This window comes from Juglans microcarpa x Juglans regia, chromosome 7D (assembly GCF_004785595.1).
Source record: "Juglans microcarpa x Juglans regia isolate MS1-56 chromosome 7D, Jm3101_v1.0, whole genome shotgun sequence".
Taxonomy (NCBI): domain Eukaryota; kingdom Viridiplantae; phylum Streptophyta; class Magnoliopsida; order Fagales; family Juglandaceae; genus Juglans; species Juglans microcarpa x Juglans regia.
Window position 1 is genome coordinate 8,483,037 of NC_054606.1, and position 13,576 is coordinate 8,496,612.

Genomic DNA, 13,576 nt, shown 5'->3' on the forward strand with positions numbered 1-13,576 from the left:
CATTCCACTGTATACTAATATTGACATGATTTTTTTATTAAAAAGAAAAAAATCAAAAAAAAATTTTAAGAGAAAAAAAAAATCCTTTATCTCAGAAAAATTATTTCTACCTTTAATTCAGGTTCATTAAGGCTTTGTTTATTTTCAGGAAATTTTTCATCTCATCTCAACTCATCATTATAATTTTTTTAAATTTCTACACAAAATAAAATAAACAGTTCAACTTTTTTAAATTTTAAAACAAAAATAATATTAAAAAATATATTCTAACAATATTTTATTTAATTTTTAACTTTAATCAAAACCCATCTCCAAAAACAAATCAGTCCTAAATAAATCATTTGTAATTTAGCGCACAATTTGACAATTTGACAGGCGAACTCGTTTGCAATAACACTTTTCCTATTATAAAGTCGCGCGTGGTGAACTAGAGGAACGGGCCGGACATCACACGATAAGATTTGCAGAAAAATCATGGCTGGGCGCAGCATTCCAGAGCTCCTTTTGGACTCCTCGAGCGGCAAGAGCATTCCACTTCTGGGCTTCGGCACGGCCGAATACCCTTTTGGCGCCTCCTCTGAAACCATGAGAGAAACCTTCCTTCATGCCATCAGACTGGGATACCGCCACTTTGATACGGCTTCTCTTTACCAGTCCGAGCAGTATCTTCGGGAAGCCATTGACGATGCCCTGCGCCTTGGCTTAATCAGAGGCAGAGACGAACTCTTCATCACTTCCAAGCTCTGGTGCAGCGATGCACACTACGACTGTGTCCTCCCTGCACTGCAGAAAACACTCGAGTATTATTAATATTACAAAGACTATCTAGCTAGCTATCTATCCTAGCTCTTGTTTATTTGTTTCTTCTTTTGCCCCCTCTCTCTGTTCATCTAATCATGAGGAATAATCTTGTTGTTTGTTATATCAATATCTTTTGTGCAGCAATCTAAATTTGGAGTACATAGATCTTTATCTTATTCATTGGCCCGTAAGCTTGAAGCCAGGGGAAAAGGAACTGCCTGTTAAAAAGGAGGACCTCCTTCCTATAGATCTCAAATCTGTATGGGAAGCTATGGAAAACTGTCAAAAGCTTGGTTTGGCTAAATCCATCGGTGTAAGCAACTTCTCCATAAAGAAGCTTCAAACCCTACTTGCCACAGCAAGGATCCCTCCAGCCGTCAATCAAGTTGGTGGTTTTTCTTTATTTTCTTTTGTGTTTTTTTTTTTTTTTTCCCATCAAATTCAAATCCTTTTCTATTAAAAAAACTACTAAAAAAAGTTGGATCTTCAATTAGTTTGCGGGATGCAGAATGTAATCATCATGTCCATCTCCTGCATGCTTTATATTTGTAAGGTGGAGATGAACCCGCTTTGGCAACAGAGAAGCCTGAGAGAGTTTTGTGAGGACAAGGGTATACATGTGACGGCGTACTCTCCCTTGGGAGCCAAAGGAACACTTTGGGGAACAAACTGGGTAATGGAATGTGAGGTGCTAAAAGAGATTGCTTATGCTAGAGGAAAATCGGTTGCCCAGGTAATAATATTATTATATTATCTTCTTATATATTCGTCTTTTCCCTTTACATATCTCGTTCTTTCTTGGAATTTTGAAAAGTCTTTTGGTCATAGAAAATAATATCTTTACATTTCTTTTATTATTATTTTATTATTTATTTATTTTTTCTTTTAAATCTGAACTAAAAATTTTAGAATATGACCTTTTTACATGATTTAAAAAAAATAAATTTAATCGAATAACGTAATTATATAATTTAACTAAAAATTAATTTAATTTTATAAAAATTAATCTATTTATGCAAAAATGTCATGTTTGAAATTTTTAATCTAAATTTAAATAACAAAATAATAATAATAAATCAGTAGTAAATGAGGTGTAAGGTACCCTTACCCACTTGGTTATCGTTTCTTTTTTTTTTTTTTTTTAATTTCAACTTCATATAAAAAATCTTTCAATTAAGTTTTATTTCTTTTTCGAAAAATCTGATCCAATCGTTTGCCTAATTGGTTCCAATAGAAAATAAAATATACAAAAGCAAAAATAGTTTTTACAAAATTAAAATTAACTACCCTATAAAAAAACTTATATTCATACAACGTAGTTTCCAAATTATCTAGTACCTATCCATATTCATAAACCCCAATACAAAATATATTTCAAAAATTTTTTATTTAAATTAAAATTTCCTATCTTCTTTCATATATAAAACCCAATAAAATATACATCTCAAGATCTTTTTTCAAAAACATTTTCAAACATCTTAAAAACGTTCCATAATCAAGGATATATAGTTTGCTATCTATAGTTGACAATTAACATGACCCAAAGGGGGAAATAGTTGAATAGGCTTCATTTAGCAATACCTGGCTCCAACTTAAATACATTAATAAAACTAATGACGTATTAAACAAAATCTTAAAGCTTAAAAATAAAAATAACAGTTCTGAATGGGAGAAATATCTATTCCCGATCCTGATGAGGTTGTTCTGGACTTAGATCAGTGTTGTGTGGGCTACCAACAGTGGTCTGGTGTGGTTGTACAGTATTCGTGCATGCATCTATAGCGGTAAACAGTAAATAAATGCATAGAAAGTAAAGAGAAGGGGACAACCATATTTACATGGTTCGGCACTGGGCATACGCCCATGAGGGTTCGGGGAAGGGAGAATCTACTATAGTAAACTTGTTTTACAATCTCTCATGGCCTCTCATCCTCACTATACAATAGAGATCTAAGTTCTATCTTATAGTTTTCCCCCTTTTGTTAGTCTCTATGGTGAGGTTGAAGAAGGTGAAACCCTCCAGAAGCCTAGCCAAAAATCCCTGAAATCGTATGTGCTCGTGCCTTTTATCTCTTGCCCCCTTTACTTTGTATCACTGTATCACTTCTACTTGCTTTATGTCACACCATCCTTCATTTATGTTCACTCTCATATTTTCCTCATGACACACTTCTCGGCCTTTTGTCTCCTCCTTTCCTCTTTTTTTCTTTTCTCTCAACAAGTTTTCCCTATTGGGTGGGCCTAGAAAATACTATGATTTGTTATATTTTATTCCTTACACAAAAATTAGTAACAAGATGGTATGTTTTTTTTTTTCAGTTTAATTATTTGTTAATCATAAAATTAAGAAAAATTTTTCTTATCAACTATTATTCACCATTCTATACCTCACACTCTAGGAAAAACACTCATATACTTCATGAAAAATACCTTCACATCTTATAAAAAGTTATAAGTGTGGGGGTGTGTAATGTGAATAATGACTGATTTGTAGTAAAACTCTGAAATTAATAAGTGCTCGACAATCAAATGTCACATGAATTCAATCAACAACGTCATATGAAGACGTACTGAAAAATCCAACTTGGAAAACCAATTACGATCGATCAATATCATTACTAGTACTAAGTATATGTGCAACGACTTGTGAAGACATGACATGCATGCATATGTTATGATTCTGAGAATTAAATGTTTAATCAAATTAGTATTTAATAGTCCTAGTTTATTGACACTAACCTAATGGTAGTATTTTTCTTTTTGACAACTTCACTCATATATCAGTATTTAATGACTTAACATAATATCCATACATAGTATTAAGACATTTTAATCCGACCTATAGGTCGCTCCTTCCGTGACTTGAACTTGTGATGTAGTATATGTTCTGATATATATCAATTGTTAATTTTTTTTTAATCAAATATCAATTGTTAATTAAAGACCCAACTATTGATCCAAAAGTTCTAAGGCTATTAGATATTAATTTAGTTTAGTTTTTAATTAATGCTCGTGACGATAATAGCATATGCATGTATATATATATAGGCTAGCTATAGCCACAAGTCTCGTTCTGATCTGTTTGCATATGCATGTATATCACATCTCGAATTCATGGTATAAGCATTCTCCACACTGCTGTTGACCCTTCAACGTCTTTGGACTCTTCTGGACTAGCTTTTTGAGTCCACTAATTAATAATTTGTTTGATGAAGATTTTTCTAAATTATTTTTTAAGGAAAATATGTTTCACGTCATTTTGTAAAACTGGTACAGAATCTATAATATATATATATATATATATATATATATATATATATATATAGTTAGAGTTAGACGGTCTCTTTTTAATTTATTGGAATTTGGAATAATACATAATCTTGACTATCGTTTAGAAAGAAAAACTATCTCAACTCATTTCATCTCATCATTACAATTTTTTCAAATTTTTACACAAAATACAATAAATAATTCAATTTTTTCAAATTTTAAAACAATAATAATATTAAAAAATAATATTTTAACAATATTTTATTCAACTTTTAACTTTTATTTAAAATCATCTCATCTCATCCGACTATCCAAATGGGAGCTTAGAGAGAACTCGTTATAATTACACAATTTGTGAGGTAATTAAATGATTATTAGCATAATTTTGAACTTTAGAGTCATTGATCTTTTTGGCAATTAGGTGGTAAACATATAAAGAAATCTCAAATTAATCTGATCATATTATTCGATTAATTAACTAACGTACAATATGTTTTAAATACATACATAGTAACATAGATTAACTTAGGCTTGGTAGTATTCCTAAAAGCAGCATGCTAGCTTAACAAATTAAGTTCAATTGCCTAAGCTGTTAGAATAACTTATTTATATACTTACTTTGTTTTTTCTGCTTGATCTTTTTTATTGCCGCTAATATGGATCAAAATTTAATACTAATATACTTGCGTGGTAATTATTTATTGTCATATATATGAAGATTTCATTAAAATGGGTATATGAGCAAGGAGTTAGTGTGCTTGTGAAAAGCTTCAACAAGGAGAGAATAAAAGAAAACCTAGACATATTTGACTGGAAACTAAGCCCAGAGGAGTTACAGAAGATAAGCCATATTCCACAACGAAAAGGATTCCCTGGAATTGAATTTATCTCTGATGAAGGCCCTTACAAGACTCTTTCAGAGCTTTGGGATGGCGAGATTTATTAATTTAGCGTGCATTTGGCGAGAAAGAACTTCACATTATCGATCGCACTTTCTTAATAAATTATGATCGATTATTTACTATATATGGAATATTTATCATGCTCTGATCTTATCTCTCTCTCTCTTTTCTTGTTCTTTGGATTGTTCTTCGTTGTTTTTGCTTAGGTTGTATGCATGTTCAGTATTGAAAATACTAATTAATAAATCTAATGTGACTACCTATATATATTAGACATGATTTTTCTTTTTGAGTACATGATCACCGTTAAAATATATATATATATAAATATATATATATATATTCTTCTGAAAAACATGGACATGATCTCAAACTTGCCCTCAAAAAAGCATAGATATATATATTATCATAACATTTAATTAAATAACTAAAATAAAAAAGGAGAAATCATAATTTTTACGCACAAATTAACTATGGTTTGTTTTCACATTTATTCCTCAAACTTGTTAAAACTTCAATTTAAATGCTAAACTACTTATATTTATATATCATCTTGCATATATCCTCGATTAATAAGAAAGAAAATATGGTCATGTGAAATATATAATCTCAATGATCGGGGTTTAATCAATGAGGTAATTAAATTGAAAATATAGATAGTTAAGGGTGTAAATTATAACTTTTGTTAATTCAGAATGCAAAATAAAAAATAGGCGGTAATGTATAGATGAAAGATGTAATTGCTCTAAATAAAAATAAATAAATAAATGCATTAAGAAAATGGAGAACTTACATTAACGCCAACATGTATTAACTTATATAAGTCTAGCTGGCATATAAACTACACATGTAATATACAAAACACAGTTAGCTTAGTTAAGTTATATTTTCTTGAATTATTTCATGTATATAAGTGACCCGATAGATGGACTTTGGCTATCAAGTAATACAATACAAACCATTTTCTCTCTCAATCAAGATTCCCTATTTTCTCTGACGTTCTTGCACAAGCTTCTGCACTTCTCTCGTTCTTGTGATTCAATACACAAGGTTTCTACTAGGTTGATTATTTGATATGATATCAGAGCAATAAACTCTGATATGGCTTCCGCATCAAACTCTGGTATGGCTTCATTTACACATCTTTGAGGGTAGATCCTATTAATGGATCCAATGGGATCCATTAATAGGATGTTGTCTCTCACTTGCAAGAAGAAAAACGACTAAAAGTTCTAGGAGCCTTTGTGATGACTGAATCGGCTGCTTTACACAGCACGAATATAGTTTCTCTTGGATCAAACAACAAGCATTATCCTAAGCAACGATCTAAGCTTGTTTGTACCCATTGTTGCCTCATTGGACACACAGTTGAAACGTGCTACAAGTTGCATGGTTACCCACTTGGATTTCTTCAGAATCTAAGAACCAAAACATCTTCTTTAAATTAGGTTTCTTTATCTTCCATTGGCCTTGATGAAGCAATCATAAATTCAAATACCACTCCTAAATTTCCCTTCTCCAAAGAACAAGGTTGTCAGCTTCTTACCTTCCTTCAGTTTTATTTACAATCATCTCAACCTACAACAATGAATGCTATGGGTAGGGATGTAACCGGTCCAGTTTGGTTCGATTTTGAACAAATTTTGGGACCGAACGGGTATACACCGATTTTGCATTTTCAATAACCAATACTGCACTGATTACCCTCCTAAACCGGTACTTTCAATTTTACCGGTTCGGTTTGATTTTTCAATTTTTAATACATATTAAATATCTAATCTCTTATACCTATATATATATATAGAGAGAGAGATTAGTAATACACTAATACTATTCGTCTACTAGTATATAGTAAGGTTGAAAATCGAAGATATCGGTGCGGTTTTGGTCCAAAACTGAAACCGCACTGATAAAGAGAAAATGTCTAAATCTTGACCGAAACCAGCCGGTGAAGGGAGAGAAAACCGTCAGCGTTGGTCTCAGCGTAAATTCGATCAGTCTGCCGGTGTTTTCGTTGGCGCACTGAGAGAGAGAGAGAGAGAGAATGGAGAGAACGTCAACGATTGCACCTGCTATCTACCATGAAATCGTTCATGGGTTACCTATTCCAACTCAACACTCGAACGCAATCATCACAAACACCATTGATTGATAGAGGTCGAAGAGGAATGAAGAGGAAATAAAGGAACTTATAGAGGAACTTTTTGTCTGCCAAGATTCACAAACTCCTGTTGTCCACCATGAAATCTTTCTCTGGAGTGTATGAAGAGGAACTTACGGAGGAAGCAGAGGTCGCAGTCGTGCTGCGTGAGAGAGAGAGAGAGAGAGGAATGAGAAATAGAGAAGGTGAGGAGTGAGAAAGTGAAAGAGAGAAATTAGAGCGGGAGAAGAGAAAGGGGAGGGGTTTATTCAAACCGTAATTCCAAACACACACTTTCAAAATAATCATTACAAAATTTTCAAACTAATCATTACAATTTTTCTAAATTTTTAAATAAAAAATAATTCAACTTTTCAAATCCCAAAACAAAAATTATATTAAAAAATTATATTCGAACAATATTTGAATTTTATAATATTTTTTATTCAATTTTTTCTTTCTCTTTTTCCAAAACTCAAAAAATACTTAACTCAAACTATCTCACTATTATTTACAAACCATCTTACTACTATTCACAAAATTGACATCTCATCTCATTCTTCAAGCATCTCCTTAATCTCATTTTGGTCAAAAGACTCACTGAAAATTCTTCTTGTTGTGTTGTGTTGCTTGCTCAATTTTACTGGACCTACACTCTTGGAAGATGATTGGAGTGGCTAAACAAGTGGTTGGTCTATATCTGCTACAAGATGATTTTCAAGCTCCAACTATGAATTCTAGTGTTTTTTTTTCTGCTGTAAATCTCTCTTCATTCGATTTTTAGTATTTTAGGCTAGGACATCCCTCTTCAAATAAGATACAAACATTGCAAAAATCCATTCTTGATATTAGTACTTCTTTCAAAGTGTCTTGTAATGTTTGTCCATTGGCAAAACATAAAAGATTGGCATTCAATGATAGTCATTCTGTTAGTAATAAAGTTTTCAATTTAATTCATTGTGACATCTAGGGTCTCTTCTCTGTTGAATCAATTACTGGTTTCCACTATTTTCTTTCTATTGTGGATGACCATTCTTGTTGCACTTGGGTACACCTTATGAAAAATAAATCTAATACTCACTCTTTGGTTCAGTCATTTTTCAAACTCATAGATACACAATTTGATATTCATATAAAAACAATTCGGACTGACAAAGAAGGTAAGTTTGACATGTCAAACTTCTATTCTTCTATAGGCGTTTTATATCAACAAACATGTGTTGCGATCAAAAGATTCACTTTTTCTTCTAAAACTCCAGAATAGAAAGGCAATTCTTGTTGGTCTTGACACAAAATCTAAGAAAGCGTTGTCTAGTCGAATTCAAAGCCCTCCAAAGTCATTCAAAGCAAAAGATTGAGGTCATTCGAAGGAATAAATGTAAGGGGATCTTCTCGACCATAAAATATGGTTTTCTAAAGAGAAGAGAAATAATCATATTACTAGGAGACAACAATAATTCTATATTAAGAAAAGACTGCATCTTAATTGAAATTCAGCAAGTGGACTATGGAAGAGTCTCTCGTAAAAATGAACCCACTCTCTTCATATGCAGGATTTGGCTTTGAAACCTTGACAGATCCATCGACCTACTTTTGACAAGAATACCTCAACAAATTGGTATAGTTGAATGTAAACACCAACACTTCTAAATATTGTCCGATCCTTTAGATTTCATGCCAACTTGCCTTTTGTTTTCTAGAGTGATTATATCCTCATAGCAAGCATATTTGATCGATTGAACATCATCTCCTTTGTTGTCTAACAAAACACCATATGAAATGTTACTTTCACAAACACCTAACTACTCTCATCTTTGGGTATTTGGATGCTTATGTTTGGCCTCCACATTATCTCATAATAGTTCAAAATCTACACCTAGAGCTCATCCTTGTCTTTTTCTTGGATATCCATATGGTACTAAGGGCTATAAACTCTGTGATCTGGAAAACAAGACCATTTTCTTGTCCAAAGATGTTACTTTTTGTGAATCCGTTTTTCCTTTTAAATCATCTAGTGTTTTTTCCACTGAGTCAATTGCGATACCTCCTCCTCGGTCATATGAGTTCCTTCAGTCTCCCACACTCAGGTTTCCTACTTCTCAATCAAATGATCCTAACAATATTGCAGATACAAATATTACCACAAATTCTCTAATTCCTAGTGAGCCTTCTCAATCATTACATAATAATCCCACTACTCAATCAATTACTCCAACTACTCAGCATAAAATTCCAAAATCCTCTAGAATTCATAGGCATTCATCATATCTTGCAGATTATCATTCTAATTTAACCAAAACTTTAGCTACCACTTCATTTGATTCCTCGGGTAATGCTCCTGCTTCAGGTACTCAGCATCCACTTTCATCTATTATTTCATATTCCAAACTTTCTCATTCCCATAAAGCTTTTGCCCTTTCCATTTCTTCTTAAGTAGAACATGTCTCTTTTCGTCAAGCCATATAACATACTCAGTGGAGTGATGCCATGGCAGCAAAAATTAAGGCTTTGGAAGATAACAAAACCTGTTCAATAACTTACTTACCTCCAAACAAGCAAATTGTTGGATATAAGTGGGTTTACAAGATTAAAAATGATTCTAATAGTTCTATTGAGCGATACAAAGCCTACTTAGTTCGTAAGGGCTATACAACAGGAAGGACTTGATTACTTGGAAACTTTCTTACCTGTTGCCAAGTTAGTGATTGTGCATACTCTTTTGGCTATTGTTTTATCCAGGAATTGGTCCTTGCACCAACTGGATGTATAATGTTTTTTTGCATGAAGACTTAGAGGAGGAGGTATACATGCCTCTTCCACCTTGTTTTCACTATACTAATAATGGAGCTTCTACTTTAGGGAAGTTTTTATCTTCTATTTCTAACAAAGCAGCTGCTAACTCTTCAAATTCTCCTCTAATATGTTGATTACATAAATCTTTATTTGGCCTTAAGCAAGCATCAAGACAATGATTTTCAAAGTTCTCCACTTCCTTGATAGCTCATGGTTTTGTTCAGTCTTCAGCTAACTACACTTTGTTCACCTAATAGATAGGTACTTCTTTTATTGCATTTTTTGTTTATGTGGATGATATTATCATCACTAGTAATGATGATACTTTTGTAGCTGATTTAAAATAGTTTCTTCACTCTCAATTCAAACTCAAAGACTTTGGATCTTTGAAGTATTTACTTGGTGTTGAGATTGCTCGCTCCACAAAAGGCATTGCCATTTCATAAAGGAAATATGCCCTTGAAGTTTTACCTGATGCAAGCTATCTTGTTTGTAAACCAACTTCATTTTCCATGGATCGAAATGTGAAATTTTCTAGGACAGAAGGCACACATCTCTCAGATCCACTTCACTATTAAAGATTAGTTGGTCAACTTCTATATGGAAGATTGTCTTTTGTGTTTTTCTTGGTCAATCTCTTATTTCGTGGAAATCAAAGAAGCAAAATACAGTTTCTAGATCCACAAAAGGAGCTGAATACCGTGCAATGGCAACTACGACATGTGAGATTACTTGGTTACAACATTTTTTTTACAAGATTTCTCAATTCAACAATCCAAACCAACAATACTTTTTTGTGATAACCAATATGCTCTTCACATAGAAGCAAACTCAATTTTCCATGAGCATACAAAACACATTGACATTGGTGGTCATATTGTTCGGCCAAAGCTCCTAGCAGGTTCTTTCAAAACATTGCATGTTTCCTCAAGCCACCAACTAGCTAACATTTGACTTGTACTCCTTGGTCTTGCTTCATTTTCTAATATTCTTTTCAAGATGGGTGTTCTTGACATAAATTTTGTATCTTGAGGAGGAGTATTAACTTATACATGTCTAGCTGGCATATAAACTACACATGTAATATACAAAATACACCTAGTTAGTTATATTTTCTTGAATTACTTTGTGTATATAAGTGACCTAACAGGTGTACCTTGGCTATCAAGTAATACAATACAAGCCCTTTTCTCTCTCAATCAAGATGTCCTATTTTCTCTGTTCTTGCACTGGTTTCTACACTTCCCTCATTCTTGTGATTCAATACACAAAGTTTCTGCTTGTTTGATTCTCTGATAACATGTACTTGTATTTCCTTCAGCTGAAAATAAATTTTTAATGTTTCTGAGAAAACAACAAGTAAAGTATATTTTAAACAACTACAGTATCACCATTTTTTCTATCCTTCATCTTCTTCGACTTTAATAATCGACCCAAAATTTTTAATATTATTAAAAATAATTCTCTAGGTTTTAAGTACTTATTACGATTAGATTTTTTATAAAACACAAAGACCGAGTCTAAGGGGGCGTTTGAATACAAATATGAGATTTTTAAAATTTTCAAAACTTTTCATAATTAATTCCATTTTCAAATATCACAAAACACAAAACACTTTTCAATTTCAAATCTTTAATTATTTTTTCTAATCATTACTTAATCATTATCCAATCATAGAAACCAATAAAACTTTTATAAACTTCAAAACAAAAATAATATTCAAAAATTATATTCAAACAATGTTTTAACTTTATAGTATATTTATTCAACTTTTTTTCTCTCATTTCCTAAAATCTAATAAAACATCTTAACTAAAACTATTTCACTACTATTCACAAAAGACGAGCCATAAGTCATGTTAAGTTGTACTGTAGTACTATTGTTAAAGACGAAGACTTTACCATGATAAATATAATTAGACATCTTGAGAAATAAGATGAAAATTTAAAGCTTCAAGGTGATGATCATTCCTGAAAGAGAATAAGAAAAAGTTTGGTTAAAGGTACCAAACCAGGTCTTGTATTACACTTTTATAGATCAATACATTACAATTGAGAAAGGAAATTTACAATCTTAATATCTGTATGTGATTCTCTAAACTTTGGCTACAATCAATGGGATTTTGAGTTGACGTCCTATGATGAGTTGAGCTAGATATGGCTAGTGTATCATATTCTTTAACATTCTCCTTCAAGCTAAGAGGGAAAGGACGAAACATAAACTTTTTTTTAGGACTGAGAATCCAGCAAAGGGCAAGCCTTTGGTGAATATGTCAACCACCTAGTCTTGAGTGGAGATGAACTTGATGAGGATATCACCATTCATAACCTTTTCTCGGATAAGATGGCCATTAACTTCAATATGTTTGGTTCTTGCATGGAAGATGGGGTTGGAAGCCAGGGCTAGAACACTAACATTGTCACACCACACCATGGGAGCTTGAAGAAAAAGAATATGTAACTCTTTGAAAAGCAAGCGTAAACAAAAAAAGTTCAACTGCGGTGTGTGCCATAGCTCGGTACTCAACTTTAATGCTTGATTGAGAGACCACAACTTGCTTCTTAGCACTCCATGAGACTAGACAATCCTTAAGGAACACTCCAAAACATGAGGTGGAACGCTTTTCATCCTGGTTCTCAGCCCAATCTGAATCTCAAAAGACTTGAAGATTCAATTAAGACTTGGAATAGAACAAGCCATGGTCAATTATGTGTCTAAGATACCTTAGGACACGCTTGGTAGCAGACAAATGCGTGGTAGTAGGAGAGTGCATATGTTGACACAATTGGTTGACAGCAAAGGTAATGTCGAGACGTGTTAATGTGCAATACTACAATCCACCAAGGAGGCCTTAAACTTGAGAGCTAGTAGAGCTGAAGATAAGCAATAGAACCAAGCTTAATGAGCTTGTTTAAAGCCATGGATGGCCTTGTTGAAGTGGCAAACGTAATCTAGATGAAGTTGATCTATAAAACCTTGAAGATGCTCCATATATATTGCTTCCATAAGATTACCATGGAGGAAGGCATTAGATACATCAAGTTGATGGAAGGGCCACTGAAAATGGACTACAAGGGACAAAATTATGTGAATGGTAGAGGTTTTGATAAAGAGCTGAAAGTCTTTGTGTAGTCTATCCCATGTTTTTTATCAAATCCCTTAGCAACAATGTGTGTCTTGAACCTCTCAATTGAACCATCTGGTCTTTATTTAATCTTGTAAACCCATTTATTGCGTATAACATTATGATGTGGAGTTCGTGGTCACAAAGTTCAGGTTGCAGTGGAGGTAAGTGCTGGATATTCATTTGGCATAGCATCTTTCCACCATGGATCAGTAAAGGCTTTGGTGAAACAAGTGGGCTCAATCTCATGCAAGGTAGTATGGAAGGCTGTGATAGGATACCTTGTGGTATAAAGTTTGTAATCTTGGAAGGTCTTTGGATGTAGAGAACCAGTCCTTAATCTAGTATCATTGGGTGTGAGCTAGTACATGGGAGGTGGGATCAATATCAGTTGCTACAGGTATGGAAGTCGAGGTTTGAGAGGGAGTTATGGAGTGGTTTGGTAAGGGAGAGGAGTCTGAGTCATCTACTTGTGGTGGAGTAAAGTTCAAGGTTGAGGATAAAGGTAAAGTTGAAGTGAATGAGGATGACTCTAGAGTTGGTATT

General features: G+C 33.1%; 1 protein-coding gene across 1 annotated transcript; it reads left to right on the forward strand.

Moving 5' to 3' along the window:
• Positions 1 to 410: 410 nt before the first annotated feature.
• LOC121240107 (non-functional NADPH-dependent codeinone reductase 2-like) lies at positions 411 to 5,148 on the forward strand. The gene is made up of 4 exons (XM_041137584.1): positions 411 to 800; positions 943 to 1,186; positions 1,355 to 1,534; positions 4,790 to 5,148. Exons 1-4 carry the CDS (start codon positions 475 to 477, stop codon positions 5,015 to 5,017), a joined length of 978 nt encoding a protein of 325 aa, XP_040993518.1. The 5' UTR covers positions 411 to 474; the 3' UTR covers positions 5,018 to 5,148.
• The last annotated feature ends 8,428 nt before the right edge of the window (positions 5,149 to 13,576 follow it).

Excerpts from the sequence above, each read along its gene's own strand:
- LOC121240107 (XM_041137584.1), top strand. The coding sequence starts at position 475 with ATGGCTGGGCGCAGCATTCCAGAGCTCCTTTTGGACTCCTCGAGCGGC. Across the intron at positions 801-942 it reads GCACTGCAGAAAACACTCGA|CAATCTAAATTTGGAGTACA; the intron begins GTATTATTAATA and ends TCTTTTGTGCAG. Across the intron at positions 1,187-1,354 it reads TCCCTCCAGCCGTCAATCAA|GTGGAGATGAACCCGCTTTG; the intron begins GTTGGTGGTTTT and ends TATATTTGTAAG.